This window comes from Haliotis rubra, unplaced genomic scaffold (assembly GCF_003918875.1).
Source record: "Haliotis rubra isolate DU_JTF1 unplaced genomic scaffold, ASM391887v1 Scf342, whole genome shotgun sequence".
NCBI lineage: Eukaryota > Metazoa > Mollusca > Gastropoda > Lepetellida > Haliotidae > Haliotis > Haliotis rubra.
The window spans coordinates 408,148-432,162 of record NW_025767016.1 but is presented as its reverse complement, the minus strand read 5'-3'; the positions used below and the strand labels follow the sequence as shown (position 1 = coordinate 432,162).

General features: G+C 44.0%; 1 protein-coding gene and 1 long non-coding RNA gene across 2 annotated transcripts in view; one reads left to right on the top strand and one right to left on the bottom strand.

Moving 5' to 3' along the window:
• LOC124284682 (alkylglycerol monooxygenase-like) overlaps positions 1-22,870 on the top strand; it is a 78,233-nt gene extending 55,363 nt beyond the window's left edge. Inside the window, exons 3-10 of the mRNA XM_046720783.1 lie at positions 451-602; positions 1,517-1,620; positions 3,369-3,464; positions 4,063-4,195; positions 6,096-6,310; positions 15,289-15,405; positions 20,478-20,560; positions 21,876-22,870. Of these exons, the coding sequence (XP_046576739.1) occupies positions 451-602; positions 1,517-1,620; positions 3,369-3,464; positions 4,063-4,195; positions 6,096-6,310; positions 15,289-15,405; positions 20,478-20,560; positions 21,876-22,068 (1,093 nt within the window). The 3' untranslated portion in view covers positions 22,069-22,870. The remainder of the gene's footprint in view (positions 1-450; positions 603-1,516; positions 1,621-3,368; positions 3,465-4,062; positions 4,196-6,095; positions 6,311-15,288; positions 15,406-20,477; positions 20,561-21,875) is intronic.
• On the bottom strand, positions 20,603-21,386 carry LOC124284698. Its single transcript, XR_006900619.1, has 2 exons — positions 21,291-21,386; positions 20,603-21,128 (listed from the first exon to the last, which is right to left on the bottom strand). It is a non-coding gene; the product is annotated as an uncharacterized LOC124284698 (long non-coding RNA).
• Positions 22,871-24,015: the final 1,145 nt, after the last annotated feature.

Here is a 24,015-nt window from a genome sequence, read left to right as displayed (position 1 = left end):
ACATGGATGCATTTTCTGGAGGTCTGTAATTTGTGAAGGAAGGCATGGCTCCCGTTTGTATGTTGGCTCAGTAAACCAAGAAATGCTACTCTTGCATATTATCAACCTTATAGGGGTGGAAATAACTTTATAATTGCTAGTGTACTCCGGTACAGTGGCACATGTAAAATCACTTGCCCTGATAATTTTTCCACTATACCGGACGTTTTCTTGTTGATTTTTTAAATAAACAACATAATTAACATTGGAATATCAACTGGACACCGGTACAGTGTGATATACAAATTTGCTTGCCCGACAGAAAAAAACACTGGACTCGGGTGTCGGGCAATGGGTTATTTCCACCCCTGCCTTATTATGGGTACAGTTTACAGCTGGTGTTCAAGTAACTGTAACTGTTTCCAAATGAAAAATAACATTGTAATATGAGTGGAGTGTTTTGTGCTGTAGGCTGTTGTTTCGGGCGGTGGAACTGGCGTGCTTCATCTGGGTGTATGAACGCTTCTCTTTCATCACTCTGCCTTGGGACTCTCCATTGACATGGTTTCTTGGCTTCCTTGGAGTTGATTTCTCATACTATTGGGTACATCGCTGTGGGCATGGTGAGTAGATGTCTTGGATCTTCAGCTATGGAGTGTAGATTCATCTATTACTGGGTACCTTGCTGTTGGCATGGTGAGTAGACATTATCCACCACTCGTACGTTGCTGTTGGCATGGTGAGTTGACATTAGCCATCACTGGTGCATTGCTGTTGGCATGGTGAGTTGACATTAGCCATCACTGGTGCATTGCTGTTGGCATAGTGAGTTGACATTAGTCATTACTGTTGCATTGCTGTTGTCATGGTGAGTAGACAGTAGTCATTACTGGTGCATTGCTGTGGGCATGGTGAGTTGACATTAGTCATCACTGGTGCATTGCTGTTGGCATGGTGAGTAGACATTATCCACCACTGGTGCATTGCTGTTGGCATGGTGAGTTGACATTAGCCATCACTGGTGCATTGCTGTTGTCATGGTGAGTTGACATTAGCCATTACTGGTGCATCACTGTAGGCAGGTTGTGCATACTGCTACTGGGTATGTCTCACGTGATGTTCAAGGAATCATTTCCTAAAGACTGTCTATTGTAAAAGCCATTCATCACTGAGCTTAACTGTGGTCTTGTTATTGATGCCTACATTACAAACAGCAATTCTCCCGGTTTGGACAGGTTCAATAAATTGCAATTTCCCTTCACATGCTGCCTTTCCCAAGTTGATGATACACGGTGTTGATGGAACCAGATGTGTTAACTCCAGTGGACAGAACCTGGAATGGTTTCTGTCGAAGCGTTGTTCGGATTGACACCAGTTTTAGAATAAAATGAAATTTGGGCAATTGAAATTTAATTGTTGTTGAGTAAAAGTGTATGTTTGCCTAGTTTAACAGTAATGGTTGTTTGATGAGTGGGTGTGTTGCTATGATGGCTGGTTATCTGACTGACAGATTGTATGTATACTTCTTGTGTTCTAGAGGTCAACCTGCTGTGGGCAGGACACCAAGCCCACCACAGCTCAGAGGATTATAATTTGACCACAGCTCTCCGACAGTCGGCTATATTGAAATATTTCCAATGGGTGAGTTGACAGAGCTTGTACATTGGTTATTCAAGGTATGTAAGTGCAGCTGTGTTTGATCTTTGTGATGGTCAGATTACAGCAGGTGCAGCCAGGGTAGCCACATTGTCCTACACACAGAACAACAGGTTTATTGAAGCATCACAATAAATACTCAGCATCATTTTTAAGAGTTCCTGCAGATAATAATAGATTAAGGTATTAAAAATTTTTGCATTTTCAACTTTTAAGAGAGCTGCTCAGTTGCTTTATCTGTCATCTTCAGTCTTGCACTTCATTGTTTTTAAACATTGCCCAGTTCCCAGCTACATAAAAGCCTACTGTCAGGGTAACACAGACATAAACAGCATGTGTTTCAGCTGTTCATCACCAGGGTTTTACACAGACTTTGAAAAATGAGAGTCATGGTGACTCAGTATTTATTTTTGGGAGTCATTTTCAATATTTGGGAGTCATGAAAATTTTAGTGGTGCTATGTGTAAATCAAAAAGCAAGATTTTTGCAAAGAGTTTGTTGTTTAGTGTTGTATTGTCATTTATATGATTAGTTCACAAATAGTACCCTTGACCCTTAAAATCAGTATCAAAATGGTATCTTTCGTACATAAGCTGAATACACATATCACAGGTCATGATTTTATTGACTCTGATTTGAAGTTGGTTTTAGTGCTTGATTTATTTGTATCATCATTAGAAACGTAAGGAGATTTGCTTCTCTCGCTTTCATTAATGAAAAATGATTCAAGCGACGCTGTTTCCGAGCAGGACTGGCCATGCTTAAATGACCAAAACATAGTACTCAAATGCTATTGGCTGGTATCTTTACCGCATTGCCGCATAGTTCTATTTTTAACCACTCGGTGTTCCGTACTTTCTGTTATTAACACAAGCGTTTTCAACGCAGTTTGCAATAAACTATTTTTGTTTACTTATCAAATCGATTTCATTGAACTGAATTCTGAGGGTCACTCATAAAACTTGCGTCAAGCTTGACTCGTATGATAATATTTTAAGAGTCTTTCAGAAAATTGTTGCGTCAAATACACAGGAATCACGCGTAATGTAAAACCCTGCTTCACATTGTCCACATCCCCAGACACATTGCATATATTCCTGTTTGACAGCCTACATACACCAGAGACCCTTCAGTTATAATGCCGAGTATAGTTTATCAAAGACTGCAGTTTTACTGTCGAGAGTATTTCTTTCAATGCATTCCTTGAATATGGTTATTCAGCAGAATGTTTGATCTAAATCACTATTCAAAGTCATACTGAATACATTGCATTGTGCTTTGTTTAGTGTGTGAACCGTGAAGATGGCGGGTGAGAATTGATCTTCGTTAGCCCATGCTTGTCATAAGAGGCAACTAACAGGATCGAGTGGTCAGGCTCGCTGACTTGGTTGACACATCATTGTTTCCCAGTTGTTTAGAACAATGCTCATGCTGTTGATCACTGGATTGTCTGGTCCAGACTCAATTATTTACACACCACTGCCATACAACTGGAATATTGCTGAGTGCGGGGTAAAACTAAACTCACATACTCCTTGTTTGTTTGCTTTTTTTGTTTTCTCCGTGCACGACTCATGACTCATTCAATGTGCAACCTGACTATTTATCAGCCATGTTCTGTCCCCAGGTCTTCTACATGCCATTGGTATCATCCTTTAATCAGCCATGTTCTGTCCCAAGGTCTTCTACATGCCACTGGTATCATCCTTTTATCAGCCATGTTCTGTCCCCAGGTCTTCTACATGCCAATGGCGCTGTGTGTTCCACCCTCCATCTTCTGCGTCCACAACCAGTTCTGCATCCTCTACCAGTTCTGGATACACACTGAGGTAAGTCCTGCAAAATCTGTTGTTATTCCACTACTGTGGCAGGTGTCAGTACTTCAGGAAGCAAAAATCAATCTGTTCCATATCGACTGAGGCTGTTTTTCAGACGCTGACCCCTCAGCCAGGTATGTGTTGTTGTCATGAACTGGATGCGTGATAGTATCATGACATGTGTAAGAATTTCTAAGGTGCATTGCTGAAGGATTAAAGGTGCTGATTATACTAACGTCATTATGGGCTGACATTGTGACTGTCCAAATTACCTTCGCTGCGACATTGCATATTCTTTGCTAACAACATGCTTTCAATACTGCCATATATTTATTTTGGTCAATGAAATAGTTTCTTGAAACAATATTTGAATATTGTCATCTTGAAATGTTACTGATTATTTCAACCATCTCTCACACAATGCAAACATCCACCTGCTTTAACTGTAATTCAGATCAAACTATTCTTTAATACATTGCACATGGGAGTAGAGCAAACTTTGTTTGTTGAATGACTGATCTACCATCCTTTTCTTACGTCAGCTTGAGGCAGACAAATATCACAGTGTAGATGCTGTGACTAGTAATAAATTGTAAAAATGCTTCACCAGACAATAACGAAGCTTGGCCCCTTAGAGTACATTATCAACACCCCAAGCCACCACCGTGTCCACCATGGCCGCAACCCCTACTGCATCGACAAGAACTACGGCGGCACGCTCATCATATGGGACATACTGTTTGGTGAGGATGCACTTGTTGGTGATAACATGCTGTTCACAAAAGGGCGATCCTCTCAGATGTGTGTAACACTGGTGATGACTGGTCTGTGACTGTATTGTGTAACACTGGTGATGACTGGTCTGTGACTGTATTGTGTAACACTGGTGATGACTGGTCTGTGACTGTATTGTGTAACACTGGTGATGACTGGTCTGTGACTGTATTGTGTAACACTGGTGATGACTGGTCTGTGACTGTATTGTGTAACAATGTGGTGATGACTGGTCTGTGACTGTATTGTGTAACAATGTGGTGATGACTGGTCTGTGACTGTATTGTGTAACAATGTGGTGATGGTTGGTCTGTGACTGTATTGTGTAACACTATGGTGATGGTTGGTCGGTGACTGTATTGTGTAACACTGTGGTGATGACTGGTCTGTGACTGTATTGTGTAACACTATGGTGATGACTGGTCTGTGAGTGTATTGTGAACACAATGTATTCCCCACATGGGCACAATGTGTTAAGCCCATTTCTGGTGTAACAATGTGGTGATGACTGATCTGTGACTGGAATATTGCTAAAAGCGGCGTAAAACTAAACTCAGTCAGTCAGTCAGTGAACACAATGTGGTGATGACTGGTCTGTGACAGTATTGTGTAACACTATGATGATGACTGGTCTGTGAGTGTATTGTGTAACAATGTGGTGATGACTGGTCTGTGACTGTATTGTGTAACACTGTGGTGATGGTTGGTCGGTGACTGTATAGTGTAACACTATGGTGATGGTTGGTCGGTGACTGTATTGTGCAACACTGTGGTGATGACTGGTCTGTGACTGTATTGTGTAACACAATGGTGATGACTGGTCTGTGAGTGTATTGTGTAACACTATGGTGATGACTGGTCTGTGAGTGTATTGTGTAACACTATGGTGATGACTGGTCTGTGACTGTATTGTGTAACACTGGTGGTGATGAGTGTATTGGTCTGTGAGTGATACTGGTCTGTGAGTGTATTGTGTAACACTATGGTGATGACTGGTCCGTGACTGTAATATGTAACAAGGTGGTGATGACTGGTCTGTGAGTATATTGTATAACACTATGGTGATGACTGGTCTGTGAGTGTATTGTGTAACACTATGGTGATTACTGGTCTGTGACAGTATTGTGTAACACTGTGGTGATGACTGGTCCGTGACTGTATTATGTAACAAGGTGGTGATGACTGGTCTGTGAGTGTATTGTGTTACACTGTGGTGATGACTGGTCTGTGACTGTATTGTGTTACACTGTGGTGATGACTGGTCTGTGACTGTATTATGTAACAATGTGGTGATGACTGGTCTGTGACTGTATTGTGTAACACTATGGTGATGACTGGTCCGTGAGTGTATTGTGTAACAATGTGGTGATGACTGGTCTGTGACTCTATTGTGTAACAATGTGGTGATGGTTGGTCTGTGACTGTATTGTGTAACAATGTGGTGATGACTGGTCTGTGACTGTATTGTGTTACACTGTGGTGATGACTGGTCTGTGAGTGTATTATGTAACAATGTGGTGATGACTGGTCTGTGAGTGTATTGTGTAACACTATGGTGATGACTGGTCTGTGACTGTATTGTGTAACACTATGGTGATGACTGGTCTGTGACTGTATTGTGTTACACAGTGGTGATGTGATGACTGGTCTGTGACTGTATGACTGGTCTGTGTTACACTGTGGTGATGACTGGTCTGTGACTGTATTGTGTAACAATGTGGTGATGACTGGTCTGTGACTGTATTGTGTAACAATGTGGTGATGACTGGTCTGTGAGTGTATTGTGTAACACTATGGTGATGACTGGTCTGTGACTGTATTTTTCAACACTGTGGCAATAGTTTGTGACTGTATTGTTGTGTGTTCCAGGTACCTTCCAGCAGGAAGAGGCACCGGTTGTGTATGGCCTTGTCCATCCCCTGGGAACCTGGGAGCCTGTCATGGTACAGTTGTGTCATCTGAAGCACATAATTAAATCAGTAAAGAACATAGAAGGGCTTGGCAACAAGCTGTCCGTCATCTTAAAAGGCCCTGGATGGGAGCCTGGCAAGCCTCGCCTCGGATGTAAGGAAGACTTGCCAGAGGTAATGTCAGCCATGTCTTTACTGGATGCGATATGATTAGTCCTGTCTTCATACAATGACACATAAAGTACAGTTGTTTGTTTCATTAGAGCTGATATTAATTGTCAACTGTCTTACAAATCAGAAACATTTCCATTCTGGTGAGAAATACAGTTATGTGATGAGTGTCTGTGATAAATTTTCTTCAAGGCGACATCCCCATCATGTGCAAAGATAATTGTCGTTGAAGTGTTCACACCTCAATGTTCATGACCATTACACAGACAAACCAAGTAAACATATAGTCAAACACAAGAAGAATTTATTATGCATAGCTGTAATGTTAAAGATAATGTCTCTTTAAAGTGGAACAAATTTTATGGATGAGCAACTTCTTTATTGCAATAGATGCATCCATAAAAATTGTTCCTCTTCAGAAAACTTTTATCCTCTTCATCATACCAGCTTCTGAGTCCCACTTAAAGGGGCACTGATCCAGAGCAATTTCCGTGGACTGGTTGTTGCTTTTGTTATTGTTTTTCTCCCGTGAGTACCCAGATGATATCCCAGAATTCTTGACTAGTTCGTAACCTCTGCTGCGCCACCCAAATGCACAATTGATAGACTGATCAACAAAGATGAAATCTTTTTTACTCGATAATATATCCATCTTCATTATTATGATAACAAATGAAAACATTTTGAAGTTTAACCATCTGCCAGTGTTAGAACATGTTAGGACTGAAAAATAAAGTCAAAGTACGTCTTTATATTTTGTCTTATAATACTACATTTTTAAACTTATCCTATCTCACGGTATGCACCTCTCTCTTCGTCTTTGACCCATATGTAAAAAGGTGCTGTAGGCTAAGTTGAGTCAAAACTTCTTGGCCTCTGTACCACCTGACCTCTGGCCCCACTCCAATAGCATGACCCGCCAATCATCTCTATAAGCATGCAGTGCGCTCAGATGATCATGTGACGTCCCCTAGTTGTCATTCTCTTTAATGTCGCCCACTGCTGTGGACGTGTGTTATGTTCTGTCTGCCACTCGTCTCTACTTTTTATCATGAGGAAGTAATTGATCTTTGAGACAATTACAGAAGTATTTTTCCTGCCGCTGATCCTCACCCACTGTAGGTTGATTGTATCAGATGGTGTGACAGGCTTCACCGTTGCTCTTATTGTGCCAATTTGGATGATGAAGCATGCTCAGTTATCGTGGAATGGGAACAATAAGATCAACGGTGAAGCCTGTCACACCATCCGATACAATCAACCTACAGTGGGTGAGGATCAGCGGCAGGAAAAATAATACAACTTCTGTAATTGTCTCAAAGATCAATTACTAAATAGCTGCCGTTTATCACCATCACCAGACGAAGATTTCTCGATGCAGCATCGGATTCCTACCTCAGCGAGAATTACGTTGGTTTTTCCGAGTCCAGTATCAGGACAGGATGACTCCCCCAACTCGGGTAGTGAACTTCATACTTCGCCGTCACAGTCCCGATTGACAGTTCTTGTGACTTTTCTCAAACACCTGATACGGCATTGTCAGCGCCAACTGGCAATGTGTCTCGTATTTTCTGGATCGGCATTTAACTTACCTACAATGATTTATTATAGTGCGAGCTTGTCTACGGCGATCCCTCAAACCCCAGTGACAATATCAAGTTCAACAATCCCTGTTAGTTCGGCGTTTTTCTGTCTAGTGCACCGCTTCCATTCGGTGTTACGCTCTAGTGTGCCGATTATGTATGGGTCGAGTGTACTCCAGTGCGTCACTCTCACACAATTCGACGCTCCACAGCGGATCTACAGCAGTACGCTTGTGTTTGGTTCGTCATTTGGGCCAGAGCGTCGTTTCAGTTGGGTCCGGCACTTTGTACCAATGCGTCGCTCTCACAAGGTAAGAAGAGACCAGTGCATCATTTCACTTCAGTTAACCGCTCCCGGTCCAACACATTAGCCCAGTGCACCGCTTTCGATTGGATCAACGCCTCAGCCCAGTGTGCCTTTTCGATTAGATCAACGCTTCAGACCAGTGTGTCATTTTCAATGGAACAACGATTCAACCCAGTGAACTGTTTTTGATTGGAACACCTTTTCAGTCCTGTACACCATTACTGTATGGTACGACGTTTTAGGCGAATGCACCGGTTCCGATTGTCTCAGCGCTTTAGATCGTGAATGTGGCCGAACCGGATCACCCTGCCGAACCAGATCACTTGACCGAACCGGATCACTGTACTGAACCAGATCACCTTTTCGATCCAGATCATCGAACCAACCTAGATCTCAGAACCGATCCTGATTGCCGAACCATACCAGATCGCCGCACCATACCAGATCGCCACTCCAACAGTATTGGCCAATCCGACAGTGTTCGCTGAACTGTCAGCTTTCGCGGAATCATCTGATTACCTCTATACTGTCATCATGACAGGTTTGCTAGTTTGCACACTATGGTACCTACAGTGACTTTTTCTGCTGCAGTTAACCCTCAACACTTCTTCCAACTTTGGCGTTGCTACCTCATTTCTACAGTTTTTACTGGTGTTCAGGTTGGCTTTTGGGGTTACACTTCCTGCTTCTACGGTGTCTATGAACATACAGAGCGTTCACTCCAATGAGCGCTTTCATCCAGTGCGACGCTTTGTCCCAATGCGCCACTTTCATTCACTTCCTGGTAATCTACTAGTGCGCCGATAGTATCCGGAGTGCCGCTTTACTCCAGTGCGCCGCTTTACTCCAGTGCGCCGCTCTCTTATGTATCAACGCTTCCATCCAGTGTGCCGCTCTCTTATGTATCAACGCTTCCATCCAGTGTGCCGCTCTCTTATGTATCAACGCTTCCATCCAGTGCCGTGCTTCCAGTTAGTGCATCGTTTCGGCTGGTTGTACAGAGGTAGTAGTTATGTCAGTAGCGCAGGCCTCTACATTACGGCGGTGATTGACGATCCCAGAGTTTTAAGATTCCTCCATCATCTACCCTCTGATCTTCACCTTTGATGAATGATTCGATTCAAGGAATGTACCCTTCGACGTAGATATCAGCTCTACAACCACCCAGTTTGACATATTTGTCCACAAACTTGACGATGATTTGAAAGGAAGGGTGCTGAGGTTGACGAAACAGACCACGATTACACCCAGTGATACACCACACAGCTGCTACGAGTAGTCTGTAGTAACAAGACTCAGTGAAGTGTCTTGGAATATTCCTGAATATCAAGCTGGTCTAGTAATGCACAGTTTCTGCATGTGGTACCAGCAGTGATGTTTGGTCAAGTAGCTAGCATCAATTTACCCGGATTTTATGGTTAATCGACGACCGTGTTGTCCGGTTTTTGTCACTATTGCATTGTGGGTTGCATTTGCAATGGAGGACTACTGTGTGTTTACCGGAGACTTTTGATGATTACAGTGACTATGAAGTGCCCTGACAGACTTGTCTTGGTCCCACGAAGCGGATAACTATCCCAGCCTTTAATTGCCAGTGATGATGAATGGTGCTATTCCTGGTAAGAGTTTCATCGGACAGCCGAGAGAAACAGTTTAACGAGGGTGTCAGACAAAATTGCCTGAGAATGCTTTCACTTTGGCTAGGGTTACTTGGTTCTTAGCTTAAGCCCTCAGTTCAGAGGTCACTGCAGCTATGTCCGGACTGTCCGCAGGCATCGATTTCACTACCTTCGTCTCCCTTCCTGGGGTCACTGGTCTTTTTACCTCCCCCAATCCATCAACTTTACGAATGTTCCGGTAGATTGACGATCACATGCCTCGCATCTACTATCTTTTTTCACTCCATCTGGTGGACCAACACTTCATTTGGCGAACCATACGTTACTGCGATCACTGATTATACGACCTGCATCACTATGTGTACAATTTGAACGTTCCTGTAGATTGACTGACAATCTCCATGCCACGAACCTACTACATTCAGCACTTCTTCAGTACTGTCATGCTGGCTTGTCTAATCGAATGTATCCTATCTCAGGAGAGATTCCTTCTTCAGTGGCAATAGTTACTAGGCCTTCTGACATCAGCTCAAGCCCCAACGTACAGAAGCCATCTCCTACTTCGGCGATACAGCGATTTCCACGCCCGTATCTCGAGGCTGTCAACTGAACCCGAAGGAATTGCTTCACCTTCCAGAACCACTTCGTCCAGTCCTTCAGTGGTGGCTCGATGAACTGAATGTCTGTGCTGGAGTTTCTATGGTACCCCTAGTGCTTTCGCAACCCAAGATTCTTCGTCAGTGGCAAGAACTTCTGGGTCTGTTGACGCCAGTTCAAGCTGTGACTCTCAGGGGATAGCTTCAACTACGGCCTCTCCAATATTTTCTGTGTCCACACATCAGGATCGGCGACCCTCACGCCTTGATCTCTCTTTCTCCAGTGCTCCATCCCCATCTTCAGTCGTGGTTGGACGTGTAGAATGTTTGCGGCGGAGTCTCTTTAAGGCCGTTTGCTCCAGTACATCACCTGTATGTAGTCGCCTCTCTACACAGGTTGGGAGCTCACCTTCTCAATCAGCAGGTGGCAGGGCTGTGGTCTCCCGCAGACCGCGCATGTCACATGAACGTTTTGGAGCTCAGGGCAGTGATTCTTGCAATCACTCATTGGCAACACCTGTTACAATCAACCAAGCTTTTGATTTGATTGGACTATGCTGCAGTCGTGTGGCACATGAATCAAATGGGATCCACGGGTTCTCCTCAGCTTCTTCAGTGGACACAACAGTTTTTCCAGTTAGTGGACTCTCTCAACATCACGGTCCAGGCCAATCACATCCCAGGCGTGAAGTATGTCATTGCAGATTCTCCATCCCGTCCGGTTGGACCATACCCGATGGAGTGGAAACTGCATCCGCAGGTGTTCCAGACTTTGTGCCTTCCAGAAGTTTGTTCGTAGACTTGCAAGACTTGGCCGACCCATTCCAGTACCACTTCCCGATCGTGCAAATCTTCTGGTTCATCTTCACTCCGATCAGCTGCATTGGTGTCCGCTCATACTCCATCTTCACGCCTGGTGCATTTACATGAATTGCTAACTGCAAAAGGATATTCCAAGTGTTTCGCTACGGTGATTACCACAGTGCACCAAACTTCCACCAGGTCTCTCTGTGATGACTATGGAAGAATTTTGAAGAGTACTGCAAGGCGAAGGGTATTGTATCTCCCACTACAGCATCGCCACAGATGGTCGCGGAGTACCTCCAGCATCCTAGAACTTCCAAGGAATTGAACCTTGTCTACGTACCTGGCCTCGCTTAACACAGTTATTGCACCGGCTATGGGTGGAAAGGTGTCAACTGTCCCTGAGCTCCAGTCTCTCCACAGATCTTTCAAGTTGCTGATCAATCCCGGAAGTTCCGGCCACCAGCCTGGGACCTGTCCATGGTTCTTAACCATCTCAGGAACACAAACCTCTGGCGGAGAAGGATTTCGAGCATGTCACATTTAAGACTTTCTTCCACCTGGCTCTTGCGACTGCTGCTGCATCTCCGAGCTTCACGCACTAGATGTCACCCAGTTGCGCTTCTACAGGACCAGACATGCCAAAGTCCTCCCTGGTTTGAGGTGGGATCTCGTCGCTGAAACCAGTTCCCTGGACAGCCGGACAGACTATTCGCCATTCCGCCGCTGTCCACTATTCTGGGCCCTGACGACATCGAGGATCTCTCCATATGTCCTGTCCGGACTTTACAGGTCTATTTAGCTGCCTCCAAGGACCATCGTAGGTTACGCAAGAGACTGTTTATTCCTCTGTCGCCTGCCTCATCTACACAGCTCTCTCGTACCACACTGGCATTCTGGATGTTATCTACCATCCTTCATGCCTACGCCAACGCTGACCTTCCTCCTCCTACTACGGCCAACACGTATGAGACAAGAGCCTTGGCCTCTACGATGGTGCTACACAGAACTGTTCCCTTCACAGCATCATGGAGGGTTGTTTTTGGAGATTAGACTCGATCTTCGCCTCACCCTACCACCAGGATCTGTCTGTCACTGACGTGGAAGGTCTTCACCAACTGGGTCCATTGGTTCTAGGGCAGCAGTTGTCGTCGGCTTGCAAACGCAGATAAGATGCAGTTCCTACCTTCGTGTCGGTCTTGCATTTCCTATATCAATGAAGGATATCGATCCTATCTTTCTTATTGGTATGGATTATATTTGGGCATACACCACCTCACCTAGGGAAAGAGGGCGTGTTTGCACTGCCATACTCATGACTCGATAGACTGAGAGGCCAGTCTTGTGATACATGCAGAGGTGGTCGACACTCCACATACTGACCTCTACTCTCTGAGCAATTACGTCAGTGAAGTGTTGATTTCGGATTACCTACGTGGTTTTCGAAGCGTTCCGGTCCTAAGTCCTTTCTCACCTTTGGAAAGTTAGGGGGATTGGCACTGAACGTTAAACGAATTGAGCAACCGGGCTATTCCATCTTTCGCTGCCTTCCAGCGTGTGTCTGTGGGGGGTAGTTTCAAAGCAGGGACTGTCCAGATTAAGGTCTTCGACGTAAATTCACTGGGGTCACTTGATAAATCGCGGGGAGGCGAGGTTTACTTGCCAAACTTGTAAAAAGTTGCGGCTGAAAACCACATTAATTCGGGACCGCGCAGTCCTTAGAGTTTTTGTGCTGTGTAAGCTAAGGGGTTATCAGAAGCAACCCATTGGAGTTAGCATATTGGGAGTTGGTGCTTTCTCCTGGCCTCCTTGTGTTATGCGACCTCACGGTTGTAGAATTGACACAGGGTAATCTGCGGCCCACCAGCCAACCGTGGGATAATGCATACCGTGAGATAGGGTAAATTTAAAAATTTGGAAATTTTAACTATAAATTTTATATTTATATACTTATCCTATCTCATGCGATGGATACCCACCCGACCTGCCCCACATCACAGATTACTGGAAGCTCCAAGATGAGAATGACAGCTAGGGGACGTCACATGATCATCTGAGCGCACTGCACGCTTATAGAGATGATTGACAGGTCATGCTATCGGAGTGGGGCCAGAGGTCAGGTGGTACAGAGGCCAAGAAGTTTTGATTCAACTTAGCCTACAGCACGTTTCCACATATGGGTCGAAGACGAAGAGAGAGGTGCATACCGTGAGATGGATAAGTTTATAAATATACAATTGATAGTTAAAATTTCCAATTAGTTTATTATCATATTTGTATGCATTTTGAAACTTAATAAAAGGCACACGATCTGCTTATATTTATAGTGAATTTATAACATGACTGTAGAAGGAGAAGAAGAAGGAAAAAAAAGTGGAAATATATTATAGATTGCCAACGTGAATCATATTCATACACACGCCCTATGTGCAACCTGGCGTATGTTGTCTGTCTCATACTTCACGGCGGAAAAATGATTCTGTTGAATGCTACAACAAATGAATAGAAACAAAATGCAAAAATATTAAAATTAAAACAGACTAAAGTTATAACAACAATATCAGACTATTACCTTGTTCGAGGAATGTATCCATCAATATCCACATAAAGGAATGAGATGCCATTCATCTGCAGCTGACAAAGAATCCCATGTGCCTTTTAACAGTCTAATATGGGAAAATGTGATATATCGTTATGACTATAGTGGTAGTTTCTCAACTGATCACGGACTGTTTCAGGTGTTTCACATTGGTGTATAGTCTCATTGGTCACCCATGATAGCACACCTGGCAACTAATTGCATGATGTCCGCCATTCTTAAAAAAAAAGTAATTTAGTTAGCTAATAATGAACAATCAATCAACGTATTGGCGGTTAATCCTTTGAAGGAAGGATGTTGTTTTTACACAGGTACTTTACCACAGGGTGTATTCAGTATAGATTAGTAAATCTACACACATAAACACTACCTTTGACAAATCCTCTGTGCAAGATAAAAGCAGTTAATCAATCAGCATGTTATCGGTTAATCCTTTGATCAATGTTTGTTTTTGTAACTCAGCTGATAATTGCTCTTGCTGCACTTCCATTCGCATATTACATAACATGTAATACATTTGCCACATCAGACCTTAAATGTTGAGTATTTACTCCAGACACGAGAAATGCCAAATGGGACCCTTTGTCGGGTACCGGTAATCTGAGTGGTGTTACCACTAATTATACCTGTTATAAATTCTGTAACTGACCATCAAGTGAATGATGACAAATAACGTGTAGGTTTATACCATCAAACATGGGTTTCAGAAAGGGAGTAGTAATCGCTATATTACATGCAATTTCAATGAAAAAAACTTATTGACCGACACTGTTTTGAGGATACGAACGGAACTTCTTTGCTGCATAAGAAATACATATAAGCATTTGCTGTGTACTTAAGTTAAAAACTTTATGTATATACCTATGTACCTAAGTAAGTTTTCAAATTTTACTAGCAATGGCAAAGTGGGGTTGTTTAGTTTACGGATTCAAATAAATCAAATGTGTGTTTTTAATATCATAGGTAATAAACATATTTTTACGAGACATGATTAAATATCACGGTAAAAAGTACAGAAATAGGATCAAATTGGATCAGTCACTATTCCATCCAAGCATTACAAAATCTGAAAAGCCTACAGTGCTGGGATACTTTATTGCTATCAGTCAAGAACTACCGGGGATATTTTCAAATAACGGCATCTTACAGACTAGCATCTGATGGGCATCCACTCTTCCTAATGTCCCATTGTTTAGGTTGAAGAAATTCTTTCACGGTTGACAGTAGCCCAGTCCCCGTGTCCGTCACGGTCGAGGGAGCAGGTAATGACCAGCATGCTACTTGGTTTCGTTATTAGACTGTTGACGAGAAACATTAATCGCTCTAGATCAGTGCCCCTTTAAAGAAGGAATAATGATTCTTTGTTCTGGGAAGCACATTTACAATTGCAAGACACACTATGTACTTTGCCCATATACTTTGCCCATATAATTGGACAAGGTCAGCATGATATTTTCTGTGTGTTGTGTATAGGTGGAGTCCCCAGTGAGGAAGTATGACCACAGTGTGCCCGTCAGCATCAGTGTCTATATATGGACCCACTTCACTGCCATCATTGCCGGCTACCTCCTCCTCTCTGTACACAGACAGGTACGTCACATCTCATCCTTGTGGGCCACCTCCTCCTCTCTGTACACAGACAGGTACGTCACATCTCATCTTTGTGGGCTACCTCCTCCTCTCTGTACACAGACAGGTACGTCACATCCTTGTGGGCTACCTCCTCCTCTCTGTACACAGACAGGTACGTCACATCTCATCCTTGTGGGCCACCTCCTCCTCTCTGTACACAGACAGGTACGTCACATCTCATCCTTGTGGGCCACCTCCTCCTCTCTGTACACAGACAGGTACGTCACATCTCATCCTTGTGGGCCACCTCCTCCTCTCTGTTCACAGACAGGTACGTCACATCTCATCCTTGTGGGCCACCTCCTCCTCTCTGTACACAGACAGGTACGTCACATCTCATCCTTGTGGGCCACCTCCTCCTCTCTGTACACAGACAGGTACATCACATCTCATCCTTGTGGACTACCTCCTCCTCTCTGTACACAGACAGGTACGTCACATCTCATCATCTTTGTTGGCTACCTCCTCCTCTCTTGTACACAGACAGGTGGCTACCTTGTGGGCTACCTCCTCCTCTCTGTACACAGACAGGTGCGTCACATCTCATCCTTGTGGGCCACCCTCCTCCTCTCTGTACACAGACAGGTACGTCCACATCTCATCCTTGTGGGCCACCTCCTCCTCTCTGTTCACAGACAGGTACGTCACATCTCATCCTTGTGGGCTACCTCCTCCTCTCTGTACACAGACAGGTACGTCACATCTCATCCTTGTGGGCCACCTCCTCCTCTCTGTACACAGACAGGTACGTCACATCTCATCCTTGTGGGCCACCTCCTCCTCTCTGTACACAGACAGGTACATCACATCTCATCCTTGTGGACTACCTCCTCCTCTCTGTACACACAGACAGGTGCGTCACATCTCATCCTTGTGGGCCACTTCCTCCTCTCTGTACACACAGACAGGTGCGTCACATCTCATCCTTGTGGACTACCTCCTCCTCTCTGTACACAGACAGGTACGTCACATCTCATCCTTGTGGGCTACCTCCTCCTCTCTGTACACAGACAGGTACGTCACATCTCATCCTTGTGGGCTACCTCCTCCTCTCTGTTCACAGACAGGTACGTCACATCTCATCCTTGTGGGCTACCTCCTCCTCTCTGTTCACAGACAGGTACGTCACATCTCATCCTTGTGGGCTACTACTCCTCTCTGTACACAGACAGGTACGTCACATCCTTGTGGGCTACCTCCTCTCTGTACACAGACAGGTACGTCACATCTCATCCTTGTGGGCCACCTCCTCCTCTCTGTACACAGACAGGTACGTCACATCACATCCTTGTGGGCTACCTCCTCCTCTCTGTGCACAGACAGGTACGTCACATCTCATCCTTGTGGACTACTACTCCTCTCTGTACACAGACAGGTACGTCACATCTCATCCTTGTGGGCTACCTCCTCTCTGTACACAGACAGGTACGTCAAATCTCATCCTTGTGGGCCACCTCCTCCTCTCTGTACACAGACAGGTACGTCACATCCTTGGGGGATAGACAAGTGCAGTATACACCCCTGCCTTCCTGTGTGCAGTGATGGTGTTTGTGTTGACAAGTGCAGTATACACCCCTACCTGCCTGTATGCAGTGATGGTGTTTGTGCTGTTGGGTAGGGGGTGGGTCTGTTGACAAGTATAGTATACACCCCTGCCTGCCTATATGCAGTGATGGTGTTTGTGTTGACAAGTGCAGTATAGACCCCTACCTGCCTGTATGCAGTGATGGTGTTTGTGTTGACAAGTACAGAATTCACCCCTACCTGCCTGTATGCAGTGATGGTGTTTGTGTTGACAAGTGCAGTATACACCCCTACCTGCATGTATGCAGTGATGGTGATGTGGTGTTTGTGTTGACAAGTACAGTATACACCCCTACCTGCCTGTATGCAGTGATGGTGTTTGTGTTGACAAGTACAGTATACACCCGCCTGTATACCTGCCTGTATACATGCAGTGATGGTGTTTGTGTTGACAAGTACAGTATACACCCCTACCTGCCTGTATGCAGTGATGGTGTTTGTGTTGACAAGTACAGTATACACCCCTACCTGCCTGTATGCAGTGATGGTGTTTGTGTTGACAAGTACAGTATACACCCCTACCTGCCTGTATGCAGTGATGGTGTTTGTGTTGACAAGTACAGTATACACCCCTACCTGCCTGTATGCAGTGATGGTGTTTGTGTTGACAAGTATAGCATACACCCCTACCTTCCTGTATGCAGTGATGGTGTTTGTGTTGACAAGTACAGTATACACCCCTACCTGCCTGTATGCAGTGATGGTGTTTGTGTTGACAAGTACAGCATACACCCCTACCTGCCTGTATGCAGTGATGGTGTTTGTGTTGACAAGTACAGTATACACCCCTACCTGCCTGTATGCAGTGATGGTGTTTGTGTTGACAAGTGCAGTGATGGTGTTTGTGTTGACAAGTACAGTATACACCCCTACCTGTATGCGCCTGTACCTTCCATGCCACAAGTATACACCCCGCCTGTATGCAGTGATGGTGTTTGTGTTGACAAGTAAGTATACACACCATGCTTGACAAGTGCTGACAAGTGCAGTATACACCCCTACCTGCCTGTATGCAGTGATGGTGTTTGTGTTGACAAGTACAGTATACACCCCTACCTGCCTGTATGCAGTGATGGTGTTTGTGTTGACAAGTACAGTATACACCCCTACCTTCCTGTATGCAGTGATGGTGTTTGTGTTGACAAGTGCAGTGATGGTGTTTGTGTTGACAAGTACAGTATACACCCCTACCTGCCTGTATGCAGTGATGGTGTTTGTGTTGACAAGTACAGTATACACCCCTACCTGCCTGTATGCAGTGATGGTGTTTGTGTTGACAAGTACAGTATACACCCCTACCTGCCTGTATGCAGTGATGGTGTTTGTGTTGACAAGTACAGTATACACCCCTACCCTTCCTGTATGCAGTGATGGTGTTTGTGTTGACAAGTACAGTATACACCCCTACCTGCCTGTATGCAGTGATGGTGTTTGTGTTGACAAGTACAGCATACACCCCTACCTTCCTGTATGCAGTGATGGTGTTTGTGTTGACAAGTACAGTATACACCCCTACCTGTATACACCCCCTGTATGCAGTGATGGTGTTTGTGTTGACAAGTACAGTATACACCCCTACCTGCCTGTATGCAGTGATGGTGTTTGTGTTGTACAGTATACCTGCAATGTGCGGTGATGTGTTTGTGTTGTATATGCAGTGATGGTGTTTGTGTTGACAAGTACAGTATACACCCCTACCTTCCTGTATGCAGTGATGGTGTTTGTGTTGACAAGTACAGCAGCCTGATGCGGTGATGGTGTTTGTGTTGACAAGTACAGTATACACCCTACCTGCCTGTATGCAGTGATGGTGTTTGTGTTGACAAGTATACACCCTACCTGCAGTGATGGTGTTTGTGTTGACAAGTGCAGTATACACCCCTATGCAGTGATGGTGTTTGCCTGTATGCAGTGATGGTGTTTGTGTTGACAAGTACAGTATACACCCCTACCTGCCTGTATGCAGTGATGGTGTTTGTGTTGACAAGTACAGTATACACCCCTACCTTCCTGTATGCAGTGATGGTGTTTGTGTTGACAAGTACAGTATACACCCCTAGTGCAGTGATGGTGTTTGTGTTGACAAGTGCAGTATACACCCCTACCTTCCTGTATGCAGTGATGGTGTTTGTGTTGACAAGTGCAGTGATGGTGTTTGTGTTGACAAGTGCAGTATACACCCCTACCTTCCTGTATGCAGTGATGGTGTTTGTGTTGACAGTAGTGCAGTGATGGTGTTTGTGTTGACAAGTACAGTATACACCCCTACCTTCCTGTATGCAGTGATGGTGTTTGTGTTGACAAGTACAGCATATACACCCCTACCTGCCTGTATGCAGTGATGGTGTTTGTGTTGACAAGTACAGTATACACCCCTACCTGCCTGTATGCAGTGATGGTGTTTGTGTTGACAAGTACAGTATACACCCCTACCTGCCTGTATGCAGTGATGGTGTTTGTGTTGACAAGTACAGTATACACCCCTACCTGCCTGTATGCAGTGATGGTGTTTGTGTTGACAAGTGCAGTATATACCCCTCCCTTCCTGTATGCAGTGATGGTGTTTGTGTTGACAAGTGCAGTATAGACCCCTACTTGCCTGTATGCAGTGATGGTGTTTGTGTTGACAAGTACAGTGATGGTGTTTGTGTTGACAAGTGCAGTATACACCCCTACCTGCCTGTATGCAGTGATGGTGTTTGTGTTGTGCCCCTGCTTCCTGTATGCAGTGATGGTGTTTGTGTTGACAAGTGCAGTATACACCCCTACCTGTCCTGTATGCAGTGATGGTGTTTGTGTTGACAAGTGCAGTGATGGTGTTTGTGTTGACAAGTGCAGTATACACCCCTACCTTCCTGTATGCAGTGATGGTGTTTGTGTTGACAAGTGTACAGTATACACCCCTACCTGCCTGTATGCAGTGATGGTGTTTGTGTTGACAAGTGCAGTATACACCCCTACCTTCCTGTATGCAGTGATGGTGTTTGTGTTGACAAGTGCAGTGATGGTGTTTGTGTTGTGTTGACAAGTATACACCCCTACCTTCCTGTATGCAGTGATGGTGTTTGTGTTGACAAGTGCAGTGATGGTGTTTGTGTTGACAAGTGCAGTATACACCCCTACCTTCCTGTATGCAGTGATGGTGTTTGTGTTGACAAGTACAGTATACACCCCTCCCTCCTGTATGCAGTGATGGTGTTTGTGTTGACAAGTGCAGTGATGGTGTTTGTGTTGACAAGTGCAGTGTACACCCCTACCTGCATGTATGCAGTGATGGTGTTTGTGTTGACAAGTACAGTATACACCCCTACCTGCCTGTATGCAGTGATGGTGTTTGTGTTGACAAGTACAGTATACACCCCTACCTGCCTATATACAGTGATGGCGTTTGTGTTGATAAGTATACCCCTACCTTCCTGTATGCAGTGATGGTGTTTGTGTTCCAGGACTACACAACGGAGATGGTGGTGACTAATGTGCTCTACATATGTTTCTCCCTGTCCACCTTCGGTCTGATGTATGACAACTGGTGAGTAGCTGGATATCACTTTGACACTCAAATAAGGGGAGGTTTATCCCACATCAGGGGAGGTAACTAAGCAAGGACTGCTGTGACAACTGGTGTGTGTTGGTGTTTCATTTTCTTCATGACTCTGTGTCCGTTAATGTTCTGTTTTTGTCCGATGCCTCCTTGAATTGCATTGAAACTATTTTCCCCATCGTCCTCTCCTGCAAGTTGCACTTGACCAGGTCAGCCTTAACAAGTGTTGAATTCATTGCTCTCCTCCCCTCCACATATAACACATGTACTAATAGGGACCTCAGTATACAAACACACCTACTAAAAGGGAACTTGGTGTTATAACACACATACTAAAAGAGAGCTCAGTGTTACAACACAACACATTAAAAGGTAACTAAGTGTAAAAACACACCTACTAAAAGGGAGCTCAGTGTTACAACACAACACATTAAAAGGGAATTCAGTGTAAAAACACACCTACTAAAAGGGAACTTGGTGTTATTACACACATACTAAAAGAGAGCTCAGTGTTACAACACAACACATTAAAAGGGAACTAAGTGTAAAAACACACCTACTAAAAGGGAGCTCAGTGTTACAACACAACACATTAAAAGGGAATTCGGTGTAAAAACACACATACTAAAAGGGAGTTCAGTGTTATAACACACCTACTAAAAGAGAACTCAGTGTTATAATACACCTCACATTGAAAGGGAATGCATAGCAAAAACACCTACTAAAAGGGAGCTCAGTGCAATAACACACCACACATTGAAAGGGAATTCAGTGTAATAACACACCTACTAAAAGAGAGCTCAGTGTTATAACACATCACCTATCAAAAGGGAGCACAGTGTTATAACATCTATTAAAAAGGAACTCAGTTTTATTACACGCCTTGCATTAAGAAGGAACTCAGTGTTATAACACAGCTTCTAAAATGAACCCTACAAGGATTCCCAAATGTTGCCTTGTCATCAAGGATGTGGAATAATGATTACTGTGAAGGATTCCCAAGTAATGTTTGTTGTGAATGTCCCCATGCTGCTAGTCCTTATCAATGTCATCATACAGTTCTATAATGACCTGCTATTATGACTCCCTATAACTGTTGTTTGTTTGTTTTTTTATGCTGCACTCAGCAATGTTCCAGCTATGTGTTAAGTCTGTAAATAATTGATGGTGGACCCAGACAGTGGCCAACTTCAATGTGATCACGAACATCAACCAAGTCCGTGAGACACCCTCTCCCTCACCTTCCAACAGTGACTCCCTGAACATTCCATGCTATTGAAGGCTCTGTGTTGCTCTGTTCCAGGAGGTTCTCGCCAGTCATGGAGCTGGTCAGATGTGTAGCATTCATCATGGCATATGAAGTTATGGACATGCCACGGTATCTGGAGTTGTCTCCCTTGTCTGTCATGTATGTCTTGTACTTTGGGTCATCGCTACTGTGGGCCGGCCTCCTCTTACAACAATGGCGCTTCACAGTCAAGGGACATGTGCAGTGAATAATGAAACTCATTGCCCTTACACAATTCTGACATTCTTTGTGAATGAAGTAAGGACAGTTCAAAGAGTTTCATAACAATACAAACTGCTCCCTCAAATTACTTAGATTTGTTACAGTTTCAAGAAGTGCCATCAGAAATTTCCTGCTATTGCATTTTATCCCATATCATCCTTTGTCAAATACCTGTCATACATGTCCATGAAGTATTAATAATAATGTCCCTCTTAACAACTGATAACTGCACTATACACAGTTTTGTCCATGTCAATGCTCAGATATTTTATGTCCCCTTGTACTTGGCTGATTGTCATCTATGAATGATGTCAGACAGTTTATACCTGCATGTATGTACTTGACTCACCAGTTAAAAGTGATGTTTTGTTCACATGCTATAGCTGATGGACCTGTGTGAATGATTTACCAATCTAGTGCATGTGTATACACGAAGGTCCTTGTCATTGTTTGTTGTTTAATGCCGCACGTGGCAATATTCCAGCTATATGGCGGCGGTCTGTAAATATTTGAGTCTGGACCTGACAATCCAGTGATCAACATCATAAGCATCTATCTACACAATTGGGATGCAATGACATGTGTCAACCATGTCAGTGAGTCAGACCAACCGATCCGTTAATTGCCTCTTACGACAAATATGGGTTGCTGAAGACCAATTCCTGGACCTTCATGATTCTGCTGGTCATGCACATTCCAATGTCTATTGATAAAGAACAACAGTCTTTCATTTTGTTTATGTTTTGTATGTTTGACTTGGAACTGTTAATAAACAGATATTACATGTATGCTACTTGTTTGTATGTTATTGAGGGATGTTCAGAGACTGGAGGAGTTTACAGGAGTTTATTTACATGCAACTCAACTCACTGAAGTCAGTTAGTTTTTTTCATGTTTGATTAGGTTACACATGAGCATCTGATATTCAAAGGAGAAGTTGATGGCTGAGGCCAAGTCCTTGTGGAAAAAATTAAATCGTTCCATAGACTGCCTAAAATGTAATTATGCTTGAAGCTGTTGAAAATGACAAATTGGCTTCTACAAAAGTTTTTATTACAGTAGGACAGTCATGTTAGGCAATGGCAATGATCGTCACCCTGAATAACGAAAATACAGTCAGACCTCGTTAATACAAACACTTTGGTTTTTTAATAAAAAAAACGTTCGGATAGTGAAACGTTCGTACTGCTGAAACCACAGTATATGCACCGAAGTCTATTAGGAAATAACAGACACAAGATAACACTGATAATAATTTATTACAAAAGACAAACAAAAACTTAACAGTCTGTAAACTACACTTCTCTCTCACTCACATAATTAAGTTTAAGAAAACCAGCTTTGTGAGGAAAAACATCAAACTCCTATAACCTCTTCAAAATAGAACCTCTCGAAACCAACCCGTCTAACTGGACATTACCCAAAGTCTATAACCTAATTCCTATTCCGATTCCTACTCCTAATTCTCCCCCAACCCGACCTAACACTAGTTTAACAGGAACCTAACTTCCCCATCTCAACAATCCATAGAGAAACTTCTTCTGAAAAGCCACCCCAAACCAACCCCGTTTAACTGGACATTACCCAAAGTCTTAAGCTTAATACCTATTCCGTTTCCTACTGCTACTTTTCACCCAACCCGACCTAACACGAACTTAGCATCCCCCTACATAAAACCTAACATTCCACTCTGCAAACGGGGAGGGAATGATCCTGAAACAGGACCTCGGGACAGAGATATTACCTGATGCTCGGATGACCGAAAGCTAGACACTGAATCCAGAGAGCCAGGTCACTTATATAGCGCTCCAGAACGACCTCTGACATGGGTCAAAGTTCACCTACTGATGACGGACGTCTCCGCCAATCAGAGCCTACCCAACATATTTAGCACCAACCACGTGGCCTACCCAATGTATCTAGCGCTACGATG